Source organism: Mirounga angustirostris, unplaced genomic scaffold (assembly GCF_029215605.1).
Source record: "Mirounga angustirostris isolate CCGP_5_RB_7025 unplaced genomic scaffold, mMirAng1.0.hap1 SCAF_9, whole genome shotgun sequence".
NCBI lineage: Eukaryota > Metazoa > Chordata > Mammalia > Carnivora > Phocidae > Mirounga > Mirounga angustirostris.
In genome coordinates, this window is record NW_026991717.1 from 110409594 (window position 1) to 110431945 (window position 22352).

Here is a 22352-nt window from a genome sequence, read left to right on the forward strand (position 1 = left end):
ATGTACCATGAGGTCTATTATCTCCATGCCTCTGCACAAAGTTGATTCTTCTCTCCTTGTCTGTGCATTATCATTTGTCCTTAGGGCTGAGTTTGGTGCCCTTCTCCTATCCCAGTGATTTTCAATCCTAATTCTTATACTAGAATCTCTTTGGGAGTTTTTGAAAGTACCAATTCACTGGGCCCCTCCCTTAGATCATTTAAATCAAGATCTCTTAGGGATAGGGCAAGAGCGTCTGTATTTTTTAAAAGCTCCTCCAGAAATTCTTATGCACAGCCAGGTTTGAGAATCACTGTTCCAGGCTGTCTTGGCTTTATCATAACACTTAATGAATTATATTGCAATTTCTTATTTGTTTACCCAATTATCTCCCTCACCAGATTGTGAACTCTGAGGCCCAGGACTATGTCTTACTCATCTTTTCATTTTGACTACCTAACAGCACCTGGGGTTAGATAGAGGCTCAGATATTGCATAAGGCCTCAGCCAGGTTAATAGCAAAGTCCCAGGGTCTCTTGATACCTTGTCTTGTGTCAGTTTGGATCATACTGTAGTTCCTGAGTTCTCCAGATCTTTTCTTTGCTCTAAATTGTCATTAATTTCCTATATCATGTCAATACAGGGAAAGTTGATTTGTTACAAAACATTTCCAAGTCTGTAGGAACTCCTTGTATGTTCTGGTAATGAGCAAAGTAAGACAACCAATTAAAAATTTTCTTTCCCCCAAGGTTAATTTAAATCTGTAAAGATGTATTTTAAAATGTAATTTTGGACTTGAAAAGGTTTACATGAAATCACAGAATTTGGGTATTAGAAGGAACTTTAAATAAGTATGAATTTCTTTCATTTTACAGAAGGGAAACTGGAGTTCAGATATGTTGAAAGAGTGTCCAGAGTCCCACAGTTAATTGGGGATGTTAACAGTTTAGGCTGATTACCAGAGCCTAGGTATTCTTACTACCAGTTCATATTCCAATCTAATTCATATCTTTCCTTTCTGGGCCACAAGAATAACAGGTTTGGCAGCCCTGAAATGATTAGTTTCATGTTCTCTCAGCTACCAACTGAATTAGCTGAGTATGTAATCCATGTTCTGTTTCAAGAAAGCCACCTCTGTACTTACTTAGTCCTTGTATGCTTCAGCAGTCCTGAGAGACTTTTCAAGTCATTTGAGTTAGACAGAGCAATGAGAGCTAAAGTCAAGAATATAAAATCTCACTGTACACTCACTACTTAAATAAGTCATTTAATTTCAGGGCCTTAGATTCCCAATTTTAAAACTGGATTGAGAGAGCACCATTCAAATGTTTTAAAATCATATGTGTGTGTTTTGTTTGTTTGGCATTCAATAGGTTTAGTATGTGACCTTTCCCCCCTATTTTCTTCATTAAGTAAGACATGAAATAAACTAGCTGCTAGGAGAGATTTGTAACTTCTTAGAAAAAGAATCATTTGCTATTTCCAAAGTATTGAAATTGTATGTTTACTGTCACTTAGGCTTATCATCTTTCCCTCCAATGCTCCACATCTTTCAGTTTCTTCAAAACACAAAATGGAAATATCGTAGCCTTTTATCTTACTTTATCTGTAAGACTTCACACTGGACTCTGACGTGCCCTTATATAGCAATGCAAAGTTATTATTTGGGTTGGCTGGTTATGGGTATCTGCGTTTTGATAAATCCAGGATATGGTTCTCAGCTTTGTGGGTACAAATTTATTTGGTCAACTTACCCAACAGATCAGAGACTCATTCTAGCTACTCAAACTCCCAAGACAATCACTGATAAACCAAATTAATTTAAATTACACAGATGGCTATACCTTCCAAGGTGGTTGGAATATGTCTATATGTAGGCCATTCCCATTTCAGAATCAAATTATTAGGGAAGCTGAGTTAGCAATAAGAAAGTATTGGTGGAACTGAAACATTATTACAGTTTTATGTACACTCGTAATATTCCAATTATGTTTCTCTGAGAATAAAACTTCCGATCCTTGACTGTACTTGGGAGATACTTTTCAGTTTTAACCTCAACTGAGAAAAACTTTGTCCCATTAGCAATACAATTACAATACAAGCCATAATATTGGGTAGTACTATTTTTGTAGCTACTCTTATTTATTTTACCTTGACTTCCAAGCTATTCAGGGAATATTTGCTAACATTTCACCTCCAAAAGTTATCTTTTGTGAACTGTGGCCACTTTAGATGGTGTCTTCTTTATAGGGAGAGGCTTCTGCAATCTGTCCCATGCCAAGGCAAATTTCTAACAGCCCCTCTGGCCCCATGGGAGGAGCCTGCATTGCTCACAATTCCAAGTCCCTATTGCTTCATACGTTCTGTATTTAATCATCAGATATTAGGAAATGTGAAGAGAACAAGGTTCTATGTTGGAAAGGGATACTTGCTCTGCAACAAATCAATCCCACAGCAGGAGATATACAGGCAGATAAATATGAAATGTAATAATCACATGGTAAAATGAGTGGTCCTGAAAAATCCATCATCTCTGCTTCTTTCACATATTCATTTATGCTTCTTAACATCTCAAACCTTTATTTAAGATTCACTTTAAGCTAAACACTGATAAATATTCTTATAAACCATTTTTCCTCCAATCATTGGTCAACCTAGGACAAAATGAGGTTACTTAGGCTAACAAAATAATTTTCCTTCCTTTTTAAAAATATTTTTCCTTTTGTATATTGCTTTTATAGAGACAAATATATTTTCCTAGGGTAGCTGGACCTTAAGCTATGTTTGATTACATGGAAACCAATTAATAATAACTTAGGAAAAGGATGATGTTTTCGATTTTTTTAGAAGTTCAAAACTTAAACTCAATCCATGTCAGTTTTCAAACTTGGGAATATCTTTTTTATTAATTTTATTTATTTGAGAGAGAGGGAGTGCATACAAGCAGTGGGGAGGGGCAGAGGGACAGGGAGAAGCAGACCCCCGCTGAGCTTGATCCCAGGACCCCGAGATCATGACCTGAGCCGAAGGCAGATACTTAACTGACTGAGCAACCCAGGCACTCTGGGACTATCTTTTCTTGACTTGTGTATACTGAATCCTAAAACCTGAAGGACTTGTAGACAGAGCCCCTTTAAAAAATCAAATAACTTCTAGGCACTTAATGCTACTTTTCTATTTAACAAATCTCACTCTCCTTTTTCTTACCTAATAATTCCTTCCTCTTCTACCAATTACTGTCCTCCTCCCCTATGGTCTACCCTTTCTTTGAATTAAGGAGGGAGGAAAACCAGTGCTTTCTTTAGAAATCAAACTTTTTCCCTCCTTGCTTCCTTCTTTTATCAGATGAGCAGACATATAAGTAAGTGGTGATCTTCTGTAAATTGTCATGACACACTGGGAAGTGCTTCTCTATCTTCTGAGTATTAACAGAAGACAATGTCAGTGGTATTAAAGGTATAAATTAGAGCCCTCAGAAAAGAATAAAATCTGTAGTAATGGTGGAGATAGGAGTCTGTAAGAAGAGTTGAAGAACTAACTGCTGATCTATCAAGGTACTACCCTTATATATGGTACCTAGATCCATCCTCCCTTGGTCTTAGCCATTTGGTAGGGCTCAGATGATCCTCATGCTCTGGATGAGTACATGACTGAGGCCTAATGAGTCAGGTTAACTTGCCTTAGTAAGTGGGGACATGACCTAGTTCTATGGTTCTCAACATTTTGGTCTCAGGAACCCTTTACACCCTTACAAATTATTGAGGACTCCCAAGAACTTTTAAGTAGGTTATATCTATCAATATTTAGCAAACTTTTTTTTTTTTTTTTTTTTTAAAGAGAGAGAGTGGTGGGTGGGGGGAGAGGGAAAGGGAGAGAGAGAATCTTAGGCAGGCTCCATGCCCAGTGCAAAGCCTGACACAGGGCTTGATCTCACAACCCTGAGATCATGACCTGAGCTGAAATCAAGAGTCAGATGCTTACCCAACTCAGCCACCCAGGCACCTCTAAAACTTTTTTAATATAAAAATATATAAACACACATTCTATTAGCTGTCAGAGTAATGATATCATTATATATAATTTAGCCTCTGGAAAAATTCCACCATATCTAATGAGGAAATGAGAGTGGAAAGACAAATAATGCCTTAGTATTAGTATGAAAATATTTCTGACCTTGAAGACCCTCAAGAAAGGGTCTTGGGGTCTCCAGGTATCCCCAGACAAACTTGAAAACTACTGATCTAAATTATTGCTTAGAGAAAACAATACCAACTTTGCCACCAGGTGGGGAGAATCAATATGAGAAGTAAGACAACAAAGGAGAAAGCATAGCTGAAAGATTTTGATGACATGGTTTCAGATCCTGAATCTAGCCAACCCTGAAGCTATATACATGTCTGGAATTCATAGCTGCATGAGCCTTTTGGTGTAAGCTAGGGTCAGTCACTTGTAACCAAAATGTTCTCATACATCTGGATTTCCAGCTGGGGACCTCAGAGGAAGAGAGCAAGGGTGAGAAAAATACAAAGGACCAGGGCACAAAATTACTCAAGCAGAAATCTGGGCAGCAAAAATATAATATCAAAAGCCCAAGGAAAAGTTAGAATTTATTTTTATAAACATGGCAGACATTGGAAAACATTGTCCTAATTATTCTCAAATAAGTGCCATCAAATTCTGTGGACAACTGTGGTGGCTCAGCTTCATTAAAAGATAACAAAGGCATCAAAACTAACAGCAAAATGTCAATGTCATTAGTAGGAATGTATTGCCATTCCTTTGAAAAATTCTAATTTGCCAGACTTTGAAAAATTCTAATTTCGGAAACTGCTTTTGTGGGGAAAAGCATTAGGCCATTTAGTTCAAATATTAAAAACTTCCCCAGTATTCTCTACTATAGAGCTGTGTTTTCTCTAAGCATGTGTCTACCTGTACCTCTGAAACAAATAATACATTATATGTTTAAAAAAAAAAAAGAAGATAGTAGGAAGGGAAAAATGAAGGGGGGGAAATCGGAGGGGGAGACGAACCATGAGAGACTATGGACTCTGAGAAACAAACTGAGGGTTCTAGAGGGGAGGGGGCGGGGGGATGGGTTAGCCTGGTGATGGGTATTAAAGAGGGCACGTATTGAATGGAGCACTGGGTGTTACACGCAAACAATGAATCATGGAACACTACATCAAAAACTAATGATGTAGTGTATGGTGATTAACATAATAAAATTTAAAAAAAAGCATGTATCTAATTTCTAAATCCCAGCTTTTAAAGAAATCTTTGAACCTTTGTCATTGCCTGTACTGGCTTGAATAGTGTCTTCCCCCACTGCTCCCAAATTTCACATTCACTCAGAATCTCAGAATGTTACTTATTTGGAAATAGGGTCTTTGTAGATATAATTTGTTAAACTTGGATCATACTGGATTATAGTGGGCCCTAACTCGAGTAACTGATATCCTTATAAGAAGTGCAAGTGAAAATACATATAGACAAGAAGGCCATGTGGTGATGGAGGCAAAGATTGGAGTGATGCAGCTACAAGCCATGGAATGCTAAGGATTGCCAGTAACCACTAGAAGCTAGAAAGAGGCAGGGAAGAATCCTCTTCAGAGGATTCTTAGATCCTTCAGAGGGAGCATGGCTTTGCTGACAGCTTAATTTTGGACTTCTGGGCTCCAGAACTTTGAGAGAATAAATTTCTGTTGTTTTAAGGCACCCAGTTGTGATAGTTATGGCAGCCCTAGGGACTAATACATTGCCTAACTCAGCCAATCTAAAATTCATCTTGAGTATAATCAAGCTTCCCTTGGGGAAAATAATAGGTTAAAATCAACCACAATTTCACCTTGCACCCATTTTTGTTGTTGTGCTGAATACACATAACAAAATTTACTATTTTAACCATTCAATGGCATTAAATATATTCAAAGTCATTTTTAATTGACTCAGTTTTAATTGTGGCTGCTAGCCTATCAGGAAAGAGGCAAGAATGGAATAAGCCTTAGAGGAAGAATAATTTATTGCCAAATTTGTTCTTGCTCACATCCAGTGTTAATGAGGAGAGTCTGACCTCAGAAAAGCCAGTAAGCTTTTACCTTATACTGAAATTGTAATTAACCACAGGAAAACTAAAGTACCAGGAGGGCTAAGTGTAAACATACTATTATTAGAAAAATTTCAACCTTTACACTAATTCATTTCTACTGATAAACTTTCATCTTCATAATGAAAATCATTATGAAAGCCAGATGTTTACCTATCTTTTGCATTAATTTTTAGTTAATTTAAACTCCTGTAGTTTTCATTAAAACCTTAAGAATAGAGAGAGTGAAACCCTGGGCATTGCTAATTCTTTACATACAAACTCTTTTTCATTTCTTGTTTTCCCTTTCCCTCAGTATATTCTTGAGACATCTGTCAATATTCAGGAATGCTACTCTCTTCTTACCTTGGTTTGAAAATTTTTCTATTATAATGTTTGATTCCAGGATGAATTTTGAAGAAAATTCATACTATAAAACAGAAGGAAAAAAACATGTGCATCCTGCAATATTTACTCAATAACCAGCAGTAAAAGAAAAGTCATATTAGACAGTAAGGTCACTGAGTTTTTCTTGGGCAAATTTTGTTACAGTTTGCTAAATTCAATAGAGATGAATACACTTGAGGAAAATTGTTGGAAAACAAGCACATATTAATAGTTGTTCAGCTTAGTTCTAGTAATTACTTTTTTCAGCAATTTTAGTAGTTTTAGCAAACAAACCTCCATATACTTTAGGGTTAATTCTCACCTTTCCCAATTAAATTTCACCATTATTACTTTTACATAGAAAGTCCCTTGTTTTATTTAAAATTTTATTTTTTACCTTTTTAAAAATTTAAACTCAATTTAATTAACATATAGTATATTATTAGTTTCAGAGGTAATTTAGTGACTCATCAGTTGCATATAACACCCTGTGCTCATTACATCAAGTGCCCTCCTCGCCCTCCATCACCCAGTTACCCCATCCTCTCACGGGCCTCCCCTCCAGCAACCCTCAGTTTGTTTCCTGTAGTTAAGAGTCTCTTATGGTTTGTCTAAAGTCCCTTGTTTTCTGTTATTTATTGTGAAACAAAAATACCAGTTTCTTTCCATGAATAATTATAGAATATTCTAAGTTGAGAGGGTGCTTATTTAGACAACCACTTTACTTAAAGGGTGCTTATTTAGTCTGCAACCTTAAAAAACCCCAACTTAGTTTAAGGTTATAGAACCTATTAGTAGCCAGGTTTAGAATTTATCTCTCTAAAACTTCAAGGCATTTAAAAAACATTTCAATTTGAGGGTGCTGTAGGTAATAGATTGAAAAGGTAATAATGTAACCAACTATTTGCTCTTCATCTTTAGTTTGAGATAAACCATTTTCTTGGACATACTTTCACATATATATATCCCTCTCATATGAAACTAGTTAAGAATCTGTTGGTCACCAGGCTCTATGGTGATAGATTATTAAAGGAAATGGCTTTATGATCTGGCTTCAATTTTTTAATCTATTGTCAAAAATTCTAGCAATACACATACTCAAAAGAAATTTTACTATTTTTTTTAAATCCCACCTCAATTTCATCCGTCATCTCCTTTGTACTCCCATTATTATTATTAATTTATTTGACATTGAGAGAGACAGCGAGAGAGGGAACACAAGCAGGGGGAGTGGGGGAGGGAGCAGCAGACTCCCCGCGGAGCAGGGAGCCCGATGGGGGGCTCGTTCCCAGGACTCTGGGATCATGACCTGAGCCGAAGGCAGACGCTTAAGGACTGAACCACCCAGGTGCCCCTGTACTCCCATTATTTAAAATGAAATACATAACGACATGAATTTTAAGTTAGAGGACAGATCCATGTTCCAATGGCACAATAAAAAACATAACCATCAAATTAACTGAGATTGTGTGTACAAACGATGATTATACATGTTTGACATTTTGCTTTTCATTCTTACGCTTCCCAGATTTACCATGGCCGAGAACAGAAGGAAAAAAATCTGTGTGTATTATTATTTTTTAATTCAGAAGTTGAAAGGACTAGGAAGAAAGGAACTAAGGAACCGATGTGAAATAGCCACAGGTGATTAATAACACATTTTTGAAAGATACATGAAAATAAGTGGCAACAAAAGCTATTTTCATGGGTAATCTCACGTCTCACAAATACTGAAATGAAACTCAATTGTCACGGCCTGAGTTCCTACTTTCAATTTTTCGATCGTGGTTCAGGGGAGAGGAACACGTTCTACTCGTTCTCTAAGATTGGTGCTTTTCATCTAAAAGTAGAGACCGTGGTGATGAAGCGTAAGGCCACGAAACCAGGGGGCAGCGGGAGGGAGAAAAGCCAGGCATCCCCATTCAAGATGCTCTGCTTCGACCGTGAGGATCGTCATGTGGGTAGCGACCTGGAGATGGGATCCTAAAGCACAGGGGAAGCGGATATCCTCCGGCAGGGCGAGCCGACTGAGGAAGCCAGCGGGAAGGTGAGGCGGGACAGAATAACTCCTCCTTCACCCACGGCGGGGTCCCGGTCTTAGCGGCCACTGTTCTGCCACCAAGTAGCTTTCTAAGCCACTTCCAGAGGCCCTGGCGCTTTCAGAGGGTCGGCTGGTCGCGCCCCAGGGCTCGAGGAGAGGCCCCGCGTGCGGAGTCCTTTCCTCGTCCCCTTGGGAGAGCGGCTCAGCGGCCCCGAGAGCTGCCCCAGGGCTCTAACGACGAGGCGCTGGCTCGGCAGGGGATTGCTTCTGTCTGAGGCTCGGTCGAGGCTGCGTTCTTGTCTCGCGGGCACCCGCTCCGCGTTCTCCAGCCAATCCCGCGCTACTCGCGCGCCTAAGAGCGTTCCCCGGTTCTTTTCGGGCTGGGCCGCCTCCTTCCCGCTCCCAGTACTCCGCAACCGGGCTCTCACACCTCCCCTCACTCTCCACGAGTTCCACGCCTCGCGGTGTAGCTCCGCCCCTATCCCCGAGTCCGCCCCCGCAACCGTCCGAGCGTGTGCACTCCTTTCCCTTCCCTCTCCTGCTGTCTAGCCGGTCTGGCTCTCGGGCTTCTCAGAGCGGTCTGGGTCTCAACGGCCTCACTCGGACGCCTCCGCGCGCTCTCCCCCCGCGGCCCCCACCCGCAGCTAGCCGCCTCCGACCTGGACTCGGGGTCGCGCGCCCTGACTCCGCCCCCCCACTCAGCGGACTCGCGCACTCCCGGCCCGGCCTCTACCCCGCGCAGGCCGCGGAAAGCCTGGCCGCCTCCCCCTCCTTCTCCGGTCGCTGCGAGCTCCCCGGGCGCTCTAGCTCTCGCGCTCTCCGAGGCGAGCGCGCTCCCGGCCCGCGCGCTCCGGGCTCCGGCTTCTCCCGGCTCCTGTCAGTGCGGTGACTGCGCTGGGAAACATGGCGACCGAGGGAATGATCCTCACTAACCACGACCATCAAATCCGTGTCGGAGTCCTCACAGGTAACCGGGGAAGGAGGTCCGGGACCGCCGAGTCCGCTGTCCCCGACTAATCTCAGGCTTCTCGCCTGTGGTGACTCTTCTCTGCGGCCTCGGGAGGAGGGAAGGCTGAGGAGGGGGGACGGGAGGGTGCGTTTTACAACCACTGAGAGCTGACGGAGGTTGGGGTGTTCCTGCGGGCCCCCCGGGAGCTGGAGTCGGCCCGTGGGATGTCAGGCCCCAGTACCTTCGCAGCCGAAGTCCCTGGCCCCGGGGGACTGAGGGGCCGTGCGGAGGGCGCTGCGGGGCTCCTTGCTGCCGGTGCAGGCGGCGGGATCCCGGCTCCGCAGCCAGAAGCACGCCGCTCTGACTGGCCGGCGCGCTTCCTTCGCTAATGCTCATCTCAGAGAAGGGGGATTCCCATTTCCACCCCCTCCTTCCCCTCCCCCTACGCCGGCGGCCCCGCGCCGCTCTAGCTTTGCTTGCCCTGGGCACCGGTCGGACCCGACACGGGCGAATATCAGGCGAAACTCTGCTCTGCCTTAGGCTGCCCCTCGCCAGCGGGGCATCCCCTCAGTCACCCAAGGGACACCCCTTGTCTCTCCCGGGAGATGGGGGATCGCTTGCACCCAGACCTCGGACAGTGTCTGCATTCCGCTTGTCGGAGCAAAGGGGCTTCTGCTCTCCTCTTCCTTTTCTTAGAGGGACGGGTTGCGTCCTGCGCCTTGGGCTTTTTACTTGAGAAGGTAGGATTCCCCGACTTGGGCTCCTCTGTCCTCCTCCCTTCTGGGAAGCCCCCCCTCCTCCGGATGGTCCCAAGGCTTGTGAGGAGCGCACTTTTCCTGGGTCTCGTTTCCCTCCCTCGCAGAAGCTGTGTGTGCTCTGCATGCCTGATTCCGTTGCGTTGTATTTGGGTAATATCCCTCAGTTCGGCGATAGGCAGTTGCTGCAGGGCATGACTTCCGAGATGAATAGCAAGCCAATTTGTAGGGGTTTCTGCTGTGGTTCTGTAATTGGCAAGGTTTACGTGTAATTCATTGGCGAGATGGGGGTTAAAGAACTGTATTTGAAATCTGAGGGCTTAGTTTGGAGTGAAGGAAATCCAAGACACACTGATGTGATTTCGGAAAAAGAAGAGATGTAGACGGGAATCCTTGTGTCTCCCCCGTCCCCCGCCCCTCACTTCTTAATTTTTTTTTCTCTTGTCAAATCTGACAGGTTAAGACGGTGCTCGGGAAGGGACTAAATTGAATGAGACTTGCTTTTATTGGGTAGGAAAAAAAATCTCTGTCGGTAGATACTGAGTGCTAAGCTTAATTTGGCTGCTGAGTTTTATGAAAAGGAGATACCCATGGCACCCCTTCCTCTCTTTTAAGTAAAAGGGTTGCGTTGCCCTGGTATGCTTTCCAGTTGTTAATGGTGATTTATTGAATTTTCCTAATCAAAAGCCCCTGGGATAGAGAAACTAGTCTAAACCAGTTGCAGGGAAGGGAACATTCCCCCCCCCCCTCCCCCCTTGATACGCTGTTCTCTTCTTTTGGTGCTGAAACTGTTGCCTTGTGTGAATATTCAGTTGTATCAGAATTCTTAAGTTGACATTGCTGATTTTCAAAGACTCTAATCGCGGGGTGTAAAAATGTATAGCCCATATCAGCCTTCAACTTGCACTTTAAATTCCAGCCGGTTTTGAAAATTAATAGAGTAGTAATAGTGAAGCTTTATAGAAATCAAAGTATTTCAGCTGTCCATGGAAATGAAAGGTCAAAGCTGTTTTAAAGTGAAGCCATAGCGATTAAAAAAGAATCATATATATATATATGTATATATATACACACGCACATATGTATATGTATATATATATATGTATATTTTGTTCATTTAAGCTTTCCCTAATAGTTTTATTTAGTGAATCATCTTACCTGGTTCAGGTAACACAGTAGATGCCTTTACAGAATGCTTTGATAGATACAGCCCTTATCTCTATCCATACAGTCCAATAGGGATAATATTGATATGCAAACAACTAAAGAAACAATGTATGAAATTATTGTGCTACAGTTGTTTAAATAAAATTACCTGTGTATTTGGGGGCTAAATGTAAAAGGAATTCCATTCCAGGATGGATTAGGAGCAAATATAACTGACTACCTGAGGGGAGAATTTAGTTCATTTACCAAAGGTAAGAAGAAACTGGCATTTTATTTTATTTAAGATTTTATTTATTTATTTGACAGAGAGAGACACAGCGAGAGAGGGAACACAAGCAAGGGGAGTGGGAGAGGGAGGAGCAGGCCTCCCACGGAGCAGGGAGCCCGATGTAGGGCTGGATCCCAGGACCCTGGGATCAGGACCTGAGCGGAAGGCAGACGCCCAACGACTGAGCCACCCAGGTGCCCCAGAAACTGGCATTTTAAAGGGGAGTTGAAAGTCAGTGGCAAAGTTATAAATGAATATGTTTGTGAGGATGAGGCTCTTGAGCAGAATAAAAATGTAACTCAAAGACCTTGAAAAGCTTAGGTGGAATAGGTGGGTGGCATAGGCAAAATGTCAAGGAGAGAAGATAACTTTGGCAGTGGAATTATAGGTAATCTGGAGAAGCTGTCTCATGAAAATGAGGTACATTAGTTTAGGGGGAAAGGTCTAGGGTTAAGAATAAGGACGTAGCTAAAGGAACAAAAAGGAATATGACCGATTTGGGAGAAGTGGTAATGGAGGACAACTGGATGTGCTGATAAAATGGATATTTGAAGTCAGAAATAACTGTGTTTTTACTTGAAAAGTTATTGTCTTTTCTATGATGGAGCCTGGAAACAGAAGAATCAGAGGAAAGAGCACCAGCCCTCAGTCTGCAATTAGAGGATTTTATTACAGACAGCTTAATATTTATGGTCTTGATATTGCATGTGATTTTGCGTAAGAAAAAAAAAACTACAAAAATGAGGCTATATTGTGTATTTTGTGTCTTGTAGAACTTCAAGTTTTTTAGTTCTACTATGTAGAGTTTTTCTTTATTGAACTGAAGTACTATGATTTCCTACTTAAGAAAATTGAATTAAGAGGCCACCCTTAATGCTGTGATTTTATGAGTTATATTTTGGCTCTTTTAAAGGCGGAGGGCGTGTTTTATAAAATATCTTCGGCATACTTCATAACAGTGGTTCTAAGTATTTTATCTATCTTACAAAGGTGGTTGAAAGTGTTGTCTACCCATGCACACGTTTTACAATGCGTTTGTATTTTGGTGAAATTGTATTGTCATTTCTCCAAGTCTTCAATTGACTTTCTTTGTGACATTTTTTTATTATCTGTTGAAAGATAATATTTATACTTTGAAACTTTTCATCCTTTAGATTTTTTTAGTCTTTATCTCGGCAATGAATTTTGCAAATAAATGTATGCAGTCTATTAAACTTCTCATCAAATAATATTAGAATTTTGAAACAGTGGTAGGACAGTATTTAGCAATGACATTTCTTTTTTGCTTGATGATCTTGAATCATTTTGGACTTGGAAATTTGATTATAATAATTAGTGTGACATCGCTATTTTAGTTATACAGATTATTTTTATCAGGAAAATGGGAACATTTATGTATATAAAAATTGGTCATCATGGAAAATTTTAGATTGACAGTAATTGCCCATCTGTAAAAACAATACTTCTATTAGTAACTGTCTTATGTTGATTTGCTAAAAATGAAGATTATATGATCTTTGGTGACAGTTTTTAATATATGTGTTTCTAATGTTTTCTACTTCTCTTGCTGTTTATAACAGAGATTAAAGTAATGTGCTGATGCAAATATGAGGCAAATAAAGAGGTATTTGCTTCTTTGAAGCTAGAAACAAGATGTGGGGCAGATGTAGGATTTTTCTCCCCTTGATAACGTTAGTAGTAATTATACTTTCAGCTAGTCTTAACAATTACGTAGCAGAATCATTATATTTTAATGTGTCACTTTTCACCTACTTTTTACTTTTTCTAAAGAAAACTTTATCAAGGAAGCACACTAGTTCTACCACTGTAAGAGCTCCACAGAAACATCAGGAAAATAACGAATACATGCATTTATATAATATAGAATGAGCTAGGTGGTATTCCATTGGTTATTTAATATTGTATTAGCTAGCTATTGCTAATGTTCAGTACCAAAGCATTTAGCACTTAGCTAAAGATGATAATCTATTACCTAAATTTTCACTAACAGTAGTATGGATGAGAAAAAGATACACATGTTTAGGAAAGAGCATTTTAAAATCATTTTTTTGCTCTAGTAATATACATTTTTATTGCACTAAGCTGTAGATCTGTAATCAGTAAAAGATATTAGAACAAATATAAGACTAGATAAGAGACATTAAAGACTAATTATAAAATAGAGCATCAAAAATATTATTTAGATATAGGGAATATTTTAGTTATTCATAAATAGTCATTCAGAATATTAAAAAAACAAATTCTTAGCCAAGGAAATTATAATCAAATAAGTCTAGAATTGTTCAAGCATTTATTTTTATTTCATTCCTCAAGCTTATCCTTGTACATTAAAGGTTTTCATATTGTTTTCTAAAAAGCCTATTTACTGATAAAGATATATTTATATACCTTTGTTTTGAGAATGGGTGTTATCATTAAGTAGGCAAATTAGTACTGCAAACCAAATCTGAATCCTACCAAATGGAATTGTGTGTTTTGGCAAACATACCAATATTGATCTGTATGATCATTGTTAAAAAGTATGCTATGTCTCAAACTACGTTATTCCTTCATGAATTTTTGGTTGGAACCAACGTATTAGAGAATTAAATGTTTAGCTAAAGCAAGAAATTGTTAATTTCTAATGCACGTACTACTATCATCACTGGCTAAAGACTTCTAAATTATTAGTACATATGTTGTTACATATTAAGAGTTTTAACTATATTAAAACCACATATGACTATTTGACATTAAATGGGGTGTATGGTGGAGAATCAGCAGTTTGTTGCTGGGGAGAAATGATGAATAAGAGTCTATTTTTTTTTTTTTAAGATTTTATTTATTTGCGAGAGAGAATGAGAGACAGAGAGCATGAGAGGGAGGAGGGTCAGAGGGAGAAGCAGACTCCCTGCTGAGCAGGGAGCCAGATGTGGGACTCGATCCCGGGACTCCAGGATCATGACCTGAGCTGAAGGCAGTCGCCCAACCAACTGAGCCACCCAGGCGCCCCAAATAAGAGTCTATTTTTATTCTTAGTGGTGATAGATTCCTATTTAAGGGAATAGGGTGCTTTTTGAAACAGTAGGTAAAATAGATAAAACCTGTACTTTGTTCCTGTAAATAGGATTGAACAATAAGGAAATATATTTGGAATTTGAGCTGTTAAAAAAAAGAAAAGAGAGAGATCCTAAAGAAGAAAGTAATAAAACCACAAGGGATTTTCTCCTTCACATCTGGGCAAAGATGATAAATACCAAGGAAGAAGAAAAGATTATTTAACCTGCTCAAAAGTATTTGGGACTGTAGTTAGTATGGACAGCATGGAATCTTAACTTAATTTTTGAGTAGCCAACCCAAAAGCAAAAGTCTAATGAAGTATCTTCATGTAGAAGTCTATCCAGGTTGTTCAATGGATTCATAAGTGAATTTGTATTTAACTAATTAATTTTAATTAAGTAAAATTTCTTGAAAATTTTGTAATTAAAATAAACAACCCCAGCAATTTTTACAGTTTTGCCAGTAAGTATGCATTTTGAAAGAATGGAATGAAATTTACTATGCTTTTAAAAAATTTCCTAATTTGAAAAATAAAGGAGCAAGGAAATGAGATGTGGTAAAAAGGAGCATTACACAATTTGTGTCCTGCTTCTCATATTGGGTGCATGACATTGTGTCAAGGGATACTCTTTAAGGATTCTAAGCCTTGGAATCTAAGCTATGAGAACCAACATAATAATTCTTGAAGTGTCAGTTTTGAGACTATGTAATTTAAACCATTTTAATATTAAGATAAGTATGAGTAAATTAGGAACAGGATGTAGAATTCACACGAATTGTTAAGATAAAATTAGAAACTTCAAAGAAATTTCGAGTGAACCCATTATGTAATTCCAGACCTATCAGTCTTCTCTGTTATTGGTACTTTGGCACCAAAAATTTAAGGAGAACTGGGTCATAGGAAGAACATTTAGAAGACTTGCTTTCTAATGCTAGTTTGGCCAGTAAAGTTTTGTAATATTACTTAACTCTCTCTCTTAGCTTTTCTTACCACTCACCAGAGGAGTCATTCTCTAAGATCACTTTAAGTTCTCATGGCAATATGTTTCTATCCTTTAGCATCTTTAACGGCTGCAAAGATATGGGATATTAGACTTAGTTCCTACTTTTTGTCTCTATAATAAGAATCATTATGGAAGGAGGTAGATTACGCAGAAAGAAATGCAAGAGAATAAGAAATGGAAGAAAAGATAAAAATTTCAGAGATTAAGTCCTGTCAGTATAAACCGAAGGAACAATACTTAGATTTTTTTTTTATTTAGAAATTTTTGTGGCCTTACTAATCTTCTTTTTCTTATCAGTAATTTCAGTCCTACACTTAATTTCAGACTCAGCTCAAGCCTCCCTTCCTCAACAAAATCCTAGGAATTATTTTCTACAATGATGTCTTTCTTTGTTTTCCTGCAGTATTTATTAATGTTGTCTATACCTTATAATCATGTATATGTGGGAGGCTGCAAGATGTAGTTAAAAAAACAACAACAACAAGAAAAAAGTACTTTGGAGTCAAACAGACTTGGATTTCAGACCCAGATTTGCTCTTTATTTTGGGAAGTCATTTAATCTCTCTGAATTTCAGTTTCCTTTTCCAAAATGAAGATGGCAATACTTCACAAAGTTTTAAGAACTGAGATAATGTATGTGAAAATGCCTACCATATATGTCTAACTTGGAGAATATATTCAATAATCCTTTTTTCCTTTCCTCATCATATGTTGCTTTGATGTAGTTTGCTAGCAGCTTCATGTATAAACATCTTAGTCATAGTAGATTTTAAAGTTTTTGAAACAGATGATTGTGTGCTTTACTTCTTCTGTGCCATTTTGTCATAGCACCTCTTAATGAAGTAATTGCATAGAAGATGTTTAATAAAAAATTGGGTGGTGTGACATTTATATAGTGGCTTAGGAAGCAGCTACCCAGAAACATTTAGGTAAATCAGAACTTCACTGTTATTACTAAGAAGGCAGTTCAGGGGTTTAGTATTTTCCTATATGTTACTGGTAAGAGGATGATATTAATAATGTAATATTAATAATGTATATTTGAAACATTTGTATACTATCAAATTTGATATATTGCTTCTTAGTTGATGGGCAAGTCTGTATGAGGATTATTTTAGAGTAATTTTATAGTAATTTTTAAAAATGTCATCTTAACAAATGAAAAAAATTATAGGTTGAATAAATTCTGAAAATGTTATTTTGAAGGTCAGTTCTGATAGTCAAAATAGCAAAATAGCATAAATAGGAGTCAAAAGTTCTACCTCTTCTACCCCTCCCTCCCTTCCCCTCCTTCCCTCCCTCCCTCCCTCCATCCCTTCCTTCCTTTTTCTTTTTAAAGTAGGCTCCACACCCAGCGTAGAGTCCAATGCGGGGCTTGAACTCACGACTGAGATGGAGACCTGTGCTGAGATCAAGAGTTGGTCGCTTAACTGACTGAGCCACCCAGGTGCCCCTCTACCACTTCCAAGACACTTAATTACATTTTACTTGTTTCCTTAGCTTTGAATGAGGGTAATTATGCTTATCTAATAGGGGTAATGTGAAGAACAAAGGAAATAATCTATTCAGTGTTCAACACCTACTATATGCCAGCTCTGTGCTAAAGTGAGGGATTCAGTAGTGAATAAGATACGGTCCTTGTCCTCTTGGAGCTTATTTTAGCATTAATAGGAAAACACTGTTTAGTCAAGTTGGATATTGACAAATTCATGCTTCATTTATGTTGCAAAAGTGCTTCTGTATTTTATTTTTGATGTAGATAACTTAAGTATAAACGCCAAAATTATTTTCACGTCAAGCCATTTTTGACTCAAATTTTTAAACCATTACATATTTCCTGCTTTCTAAGATAGAATATACTGAACATAATTTTAATTATTTTTTGTTCAATCAGGTTTAAGTAAATATAGCTAACATTTATCAGGCCTATATACATGGAATAAATATGTTCTATTTGTGCTAAGCACTTGACACATGTTATTTAATTCTTACAACCTTTATAAATTGCCCCTCACCTTCTAGTTTCTAATCTACTATACCCTTGGGAAGCATATAAACAATCTTGCTAAGAATTATATATGATAGGACATCCACTTAGACTTGCAGGTCTAAAGAATAATTGTTTTCACTTTTGGGTTGAAGGCATCAGAGGATGAATGGTTATTACTATAAGACCAAAAGAAATTTACTTGTTTCTTTGTACTTTGAGATTTCAGGATCATGGCTAATTGTGTCTGCCTCATGCTGAAAATGCTAATAAAAATGCAGAAACTTGTGAAAGGAAGAGATAAGTACAATCTGAGCGCTAAATAGAAATGTACTGTTAAGTTCTTTTTTTTTTACAAACATTAAGAAGTATACTTGGAATTAATGATCTTTAAAGTCTAATTCAGGTTAAGAACTTTTGGATATCTTGGACACAAGAAATTGAATAGGGTACATATTTTTTCAGAAAAAAAGGATGAGGGACGCCTGGGTGGCTCAGTTGGTTAAGTGCCTTCCGCTCAGGTCATGATTTCAGGGTCCTGGTATTGAGTCCCACATTGGGCTCCTTATTCAGCAGGGAGCCTGCTTCTCTCTCTGTCTGCCGCTCCCCCTCCTTGTGCTCTCTCTCTGACAAATAAATAAAATCTTAAAAAAAAGGATGAAACATTTTAAAAAATGTGATCTCCTATTCTGCCTCCACTTAGAGGAGTCAATAGTGAATTTTGATTCTAATGCAAATTTCAAAAATTATGCTTTGATAAAATTAATATCCCCACAATAGTAGTTGCAAGTGGGACAGCTTCTAAATTCTTATCATGTTTTTAATGAGTTTTAAAAACTTATGGAGTATATTTGTGTTGTAAGGTATGTAACAGTACAGAAAGGTAAGGTGTGAAATTAAGCCCTATCACTCTACTTTCCCAGTCTCTCTCTAGTGTTAATCATTTTTAAGGTTTTTATTTTTGTTTATTCTATGTACAAGTATATATTTATTACATCAGAGTTTGCAAATTGGCAGACCAATGGCCATAACTGACCAGTACACGTTTCATTAGGCCCCTGCTGTGTTTTTACAAAAAGTATTTTTCTGGGGCCCCTGGGTTGCTCAGTTGTTTGACCATCTGACTCTTGGTTTTGGCTCTGGTCATAATCTCATGGGTTGTGAAATCCATCCCCACTTCAGGCTCCATGCTCAGCAGGGAGTCTGCTTGAAGATTCTTTCCCTCTGCCCCTCCCCCACTTGCATGCTCGCTCGCTCTCTTTCTAAGATAAATAATAAATCTTTTTAAAAAAAGTATGTTTCTAACATTTAAAAAAGGTCAATTTCATGTAAACCCATATTTTTAGCTTTTTAAGATTCAGCAACACTGCAACCTCTTTCTCACATGACAATAGTTGGTTAGAGTGGTTGTCCCCTGGAAATAGGGCATGTATTCTTCAGTTTCTCACAATTCCCATTTAACCTATTTATATTCTCCGCCTAGCTCTGTAGTCCTTTGAATTTGTGACCTTTGCTTATACATAGTATTTTCTCCTCCCTTCCTTTCTAGCATGTCTTGGACATCTTTTCATATTAGTGAAAATAATAGTTAACTTTTTTGAGAGCTTACCAAATATGAAATGCTTTTCTGAGCCTGTTATAGAGCCTATTAATTCATTTAATCCTCATAATAGTGTCACTGTATTACAGTTGAGGATATTGTAGCAGAAAGAGATTAAGTAATTTGCCCAAATTACTGTGATAAGAGGCAAAGTTTAAAGGCCGAGCTCCAAATTGAACCCATGTAGTCTCTTCCTAGAGTGTAAGCTCTTAACCACTACGTTATACTCCTTGGTATGTAACAGTAAGTTCATATAGATATACATTTTTCCTTATAATGGGTCTATCATATTGCATCATAGGGTGTGTGGTATTTATTAGTCCTCAAAATTTCTAATTTTTCACTGTGACAAAGGTAGACAGTAACATTGTACATTTATCATTGCATATTTGTGATTTGTTTTTAAATGTGAGATTAATTACTATAATTTTTAGGTCAGTGGTATATGAATTTTAAAATTTTGATGGAAATTACAAACTTGCCTTCCAAAAAGAATGTACTAATTGTAATTAATATTACCCCTCTTTTTGTTTTTTTAATCTTTACAAGTTCTTTTGAGATCTCTTTATTTAATTACATATGTGGATTAGGACCATTTATTGCAAATGACAGATACTGGAGCTCAAAATTAGCTATGTTAAAATGGGAAGTTATTAATTTACTTGGGCATGGAGTATAGAGGAGGAACTGATTTTAGGGTCTCAAGCAGTGTGATCAGGGAATTAATGTAATCATGAATTTTTTTTTTTTTAAGATTTTATTTATTTGAGAGGCAGAGACAGAGAGAGAGAGTACAAGCAATGGGGAGGGGAAGGAGGGGGAGAATAGGTTCCCCGCTGAGCAGGGAGCCCCATGTGGGGTTTGATCCCAGGGCTCTGGGATCATGACCTGAGCCTAAGGCAGACGTTTAACCCAGTGAGCCACCCGGGTACCTCTTAATCATGAATCCTTATTCTTCATTTCAGGGCTTTGTTTTTCTGAGCATGGTACAAGTTGATTTCCTTCATGTAGATGCTCCTTTACCTGGCTTGGCTTACATGTCCATCTTTGAGCCAATCATTAGAACTAGGAGAGTGAGGACTGATTAGCCAGGCCTATATCACATGTCTATATTGAGAGTGGGACACTAAATAGGCAGCCTCACCAGAATCACATAGAAAGGGGAAAGGGAAGCCTTCAAAAGAAGTGGAATTTCTGCTACTAGAAAGGGAAAAGTGTGCTTGGGCAGAGAATTCTTTTGCTAGAGGTTCCCTGAGGTCTTGTGCCTTTTTGCTTTCTTTTTTTCCTAAGAATATAGTTTATTATATCTTCTCCTTTTCTTCTTTCTCCTGTTTCTTCAATGAAAATGGTTCTCTGGCAGAGAGATATAAATTCGAACTGGAGCAAGTTAAAGTCTGAGAATTAGTGGGTTAAATTAGGGCTCCCTAATATCAGCAGTGACTAATTGACATGTTAATTAACTGACCTCGAATTTTTCATGCTGTGTATATGAATGCTTATCTAAGGACATTTTAGAACAGTAGTGTACATGTGTATAGTTAGATTTTACTAGTTTTTACAACAGCTGTTTTATGTTGCTTTATTTTAAATTTATGATCAGTTATGGGTCTTTAGTCCTTTTTTCTTTTTTTTTTTTTTTTTTAAGATTTTATTTATTTATTTGACAGAGAGAGAGACAGCAAGAGAGGGAACACAAGCAAGGGGAGCAGGAGGGGGAGAAGCAGACTCCTTGCCGAGCAGGGAGCCCGATGCGGGGCTCGATCCCAGGATCCTGGGACCATGACCTGAGCCGAAGGCAGACGCTAAACGACTGAGCCACCCAGGCGCCCCATTTTAGTCCTTTTTTCTACAAACAACCTTTCCCACTGTTTTCTAAATTTTGTTCTAGCAACATTTCTCTGGGAGATGTTATAATAGGTATGGCATAAAGAGGTTTTTATTTTCAAGTAAATTTGGGAAGTGCTATATAATAACCTAACCCTCCTTTTGGAGATTGATAGTATATTAAAGCATATTAGTATATTAAAGAGGTGAGTAATATTACAATTGTGGATCCTTTTGAACTTTATGTAGTCTAGTGTTTCTAAAACTTTTTGAAAATGGAACACTTTTTCAAGGCACACGAGAATTCACTTCTTTGGGAAATTGTGGTTTTTCCCCTGCAAATGATCTTCCGGAAGTCTATGTAAGACCCTTATATTTATTTTTTAGCTTTTTGCTCTAGAAGTAGTGGTTACCTATAATAATCTATATTGTGAAAATTAATTCTTTTATTTTGGATGTGTGTGTGTGTGTGTCTGTGTGTGTGCGTGTATGTATTTATTTATTTTCCCCTAATCACTTACCACCTCCCATTTCTTTTTTTCCCCCATATTAAAATAGTGGCTGAATGTATTATCTTATTCAGAAAATCTATGATAGCAAAACCTAGACAGATCAGTCTTGGTTCTGTTACTACTACATGGGAAAGAACACTGGATCAAGTTCTGTTTTGGATTTTTCCAGTGGGAGTTTGATATCCTTATCTGTGAAATGTAAAGTTGAAGAGATGCTCTCTAAAATCTCCTTCAGCTCTAAAATCTTATTAATCCCAAACTCAGAACATACTTCATGTTTATCATTCTCTTATTGCTTGTATTCATGTTATCTACAATCTGTTACTGACAGCACAGTTATTGATCTGAGATGCCTTTCTTACTTCAAATAGGAAAAATTGCTAGAAAAAGACACTGACATTTATGCCAAGTATAAATGGAAATAAATGTCTGTTACTTCCACTGCATAATATGTGCGATTTTATTTCCTTCAGTAGTACATGCTACAGAGTTCAAATTGCAAAATGCTTAAAATTTAGCATAAGAATTACATGCATGTAAGTGTAATAACTGGTTCACAAAATCAAACTTAGAAGGATACTAGTGATTTAGAGGTATTGATGTATTACATTTTTCTTTTTGAATTAGTATACCAGAGATCTGGAAAACAAAGTTATAGTACTCCCGCCGCCCGACCCCAACGTTGTAAATATTTTGATCTTACATATTTAAAATAAAGCTATTGTAAAATAAGACCT

The 22352-nt window shown here is 38.3% G+C and overlaps 1 protein-coding gene across 14 annotated transcripts in view; it reads left to right on the top strand.

Moving 5' to 3' along the window:
• Positions 1–8320: 8320 nt before the first annotated feature.
• GPHN (gephyrin) overlaps positions 8321–22352 on the top strand; it is a 624049-nt gene continuing 610017 nt past the window's right edge. For 3 of the 14 annotated variants that reach the window (XM_064571183.1, XM_064571192.1, XM_064571191.1), the window contains exon 1: positions 8544–9456. In XM_064571183.1, the coding sequence (XP_064427253.1) occupies positions 9393–9456 (64 nt within the window). In that variant the 5' untranslated portion in view covers positions 8544–9392. Of the gene's footprint in view, positions 8496–8536; positions 9457–22352 lie in introns of those variants that run through there. The other 11 variants (XM_064571182.1, XM_064571190.1, XM_064571185.1 and 8 more) reach the window with 8 other exon arrangements.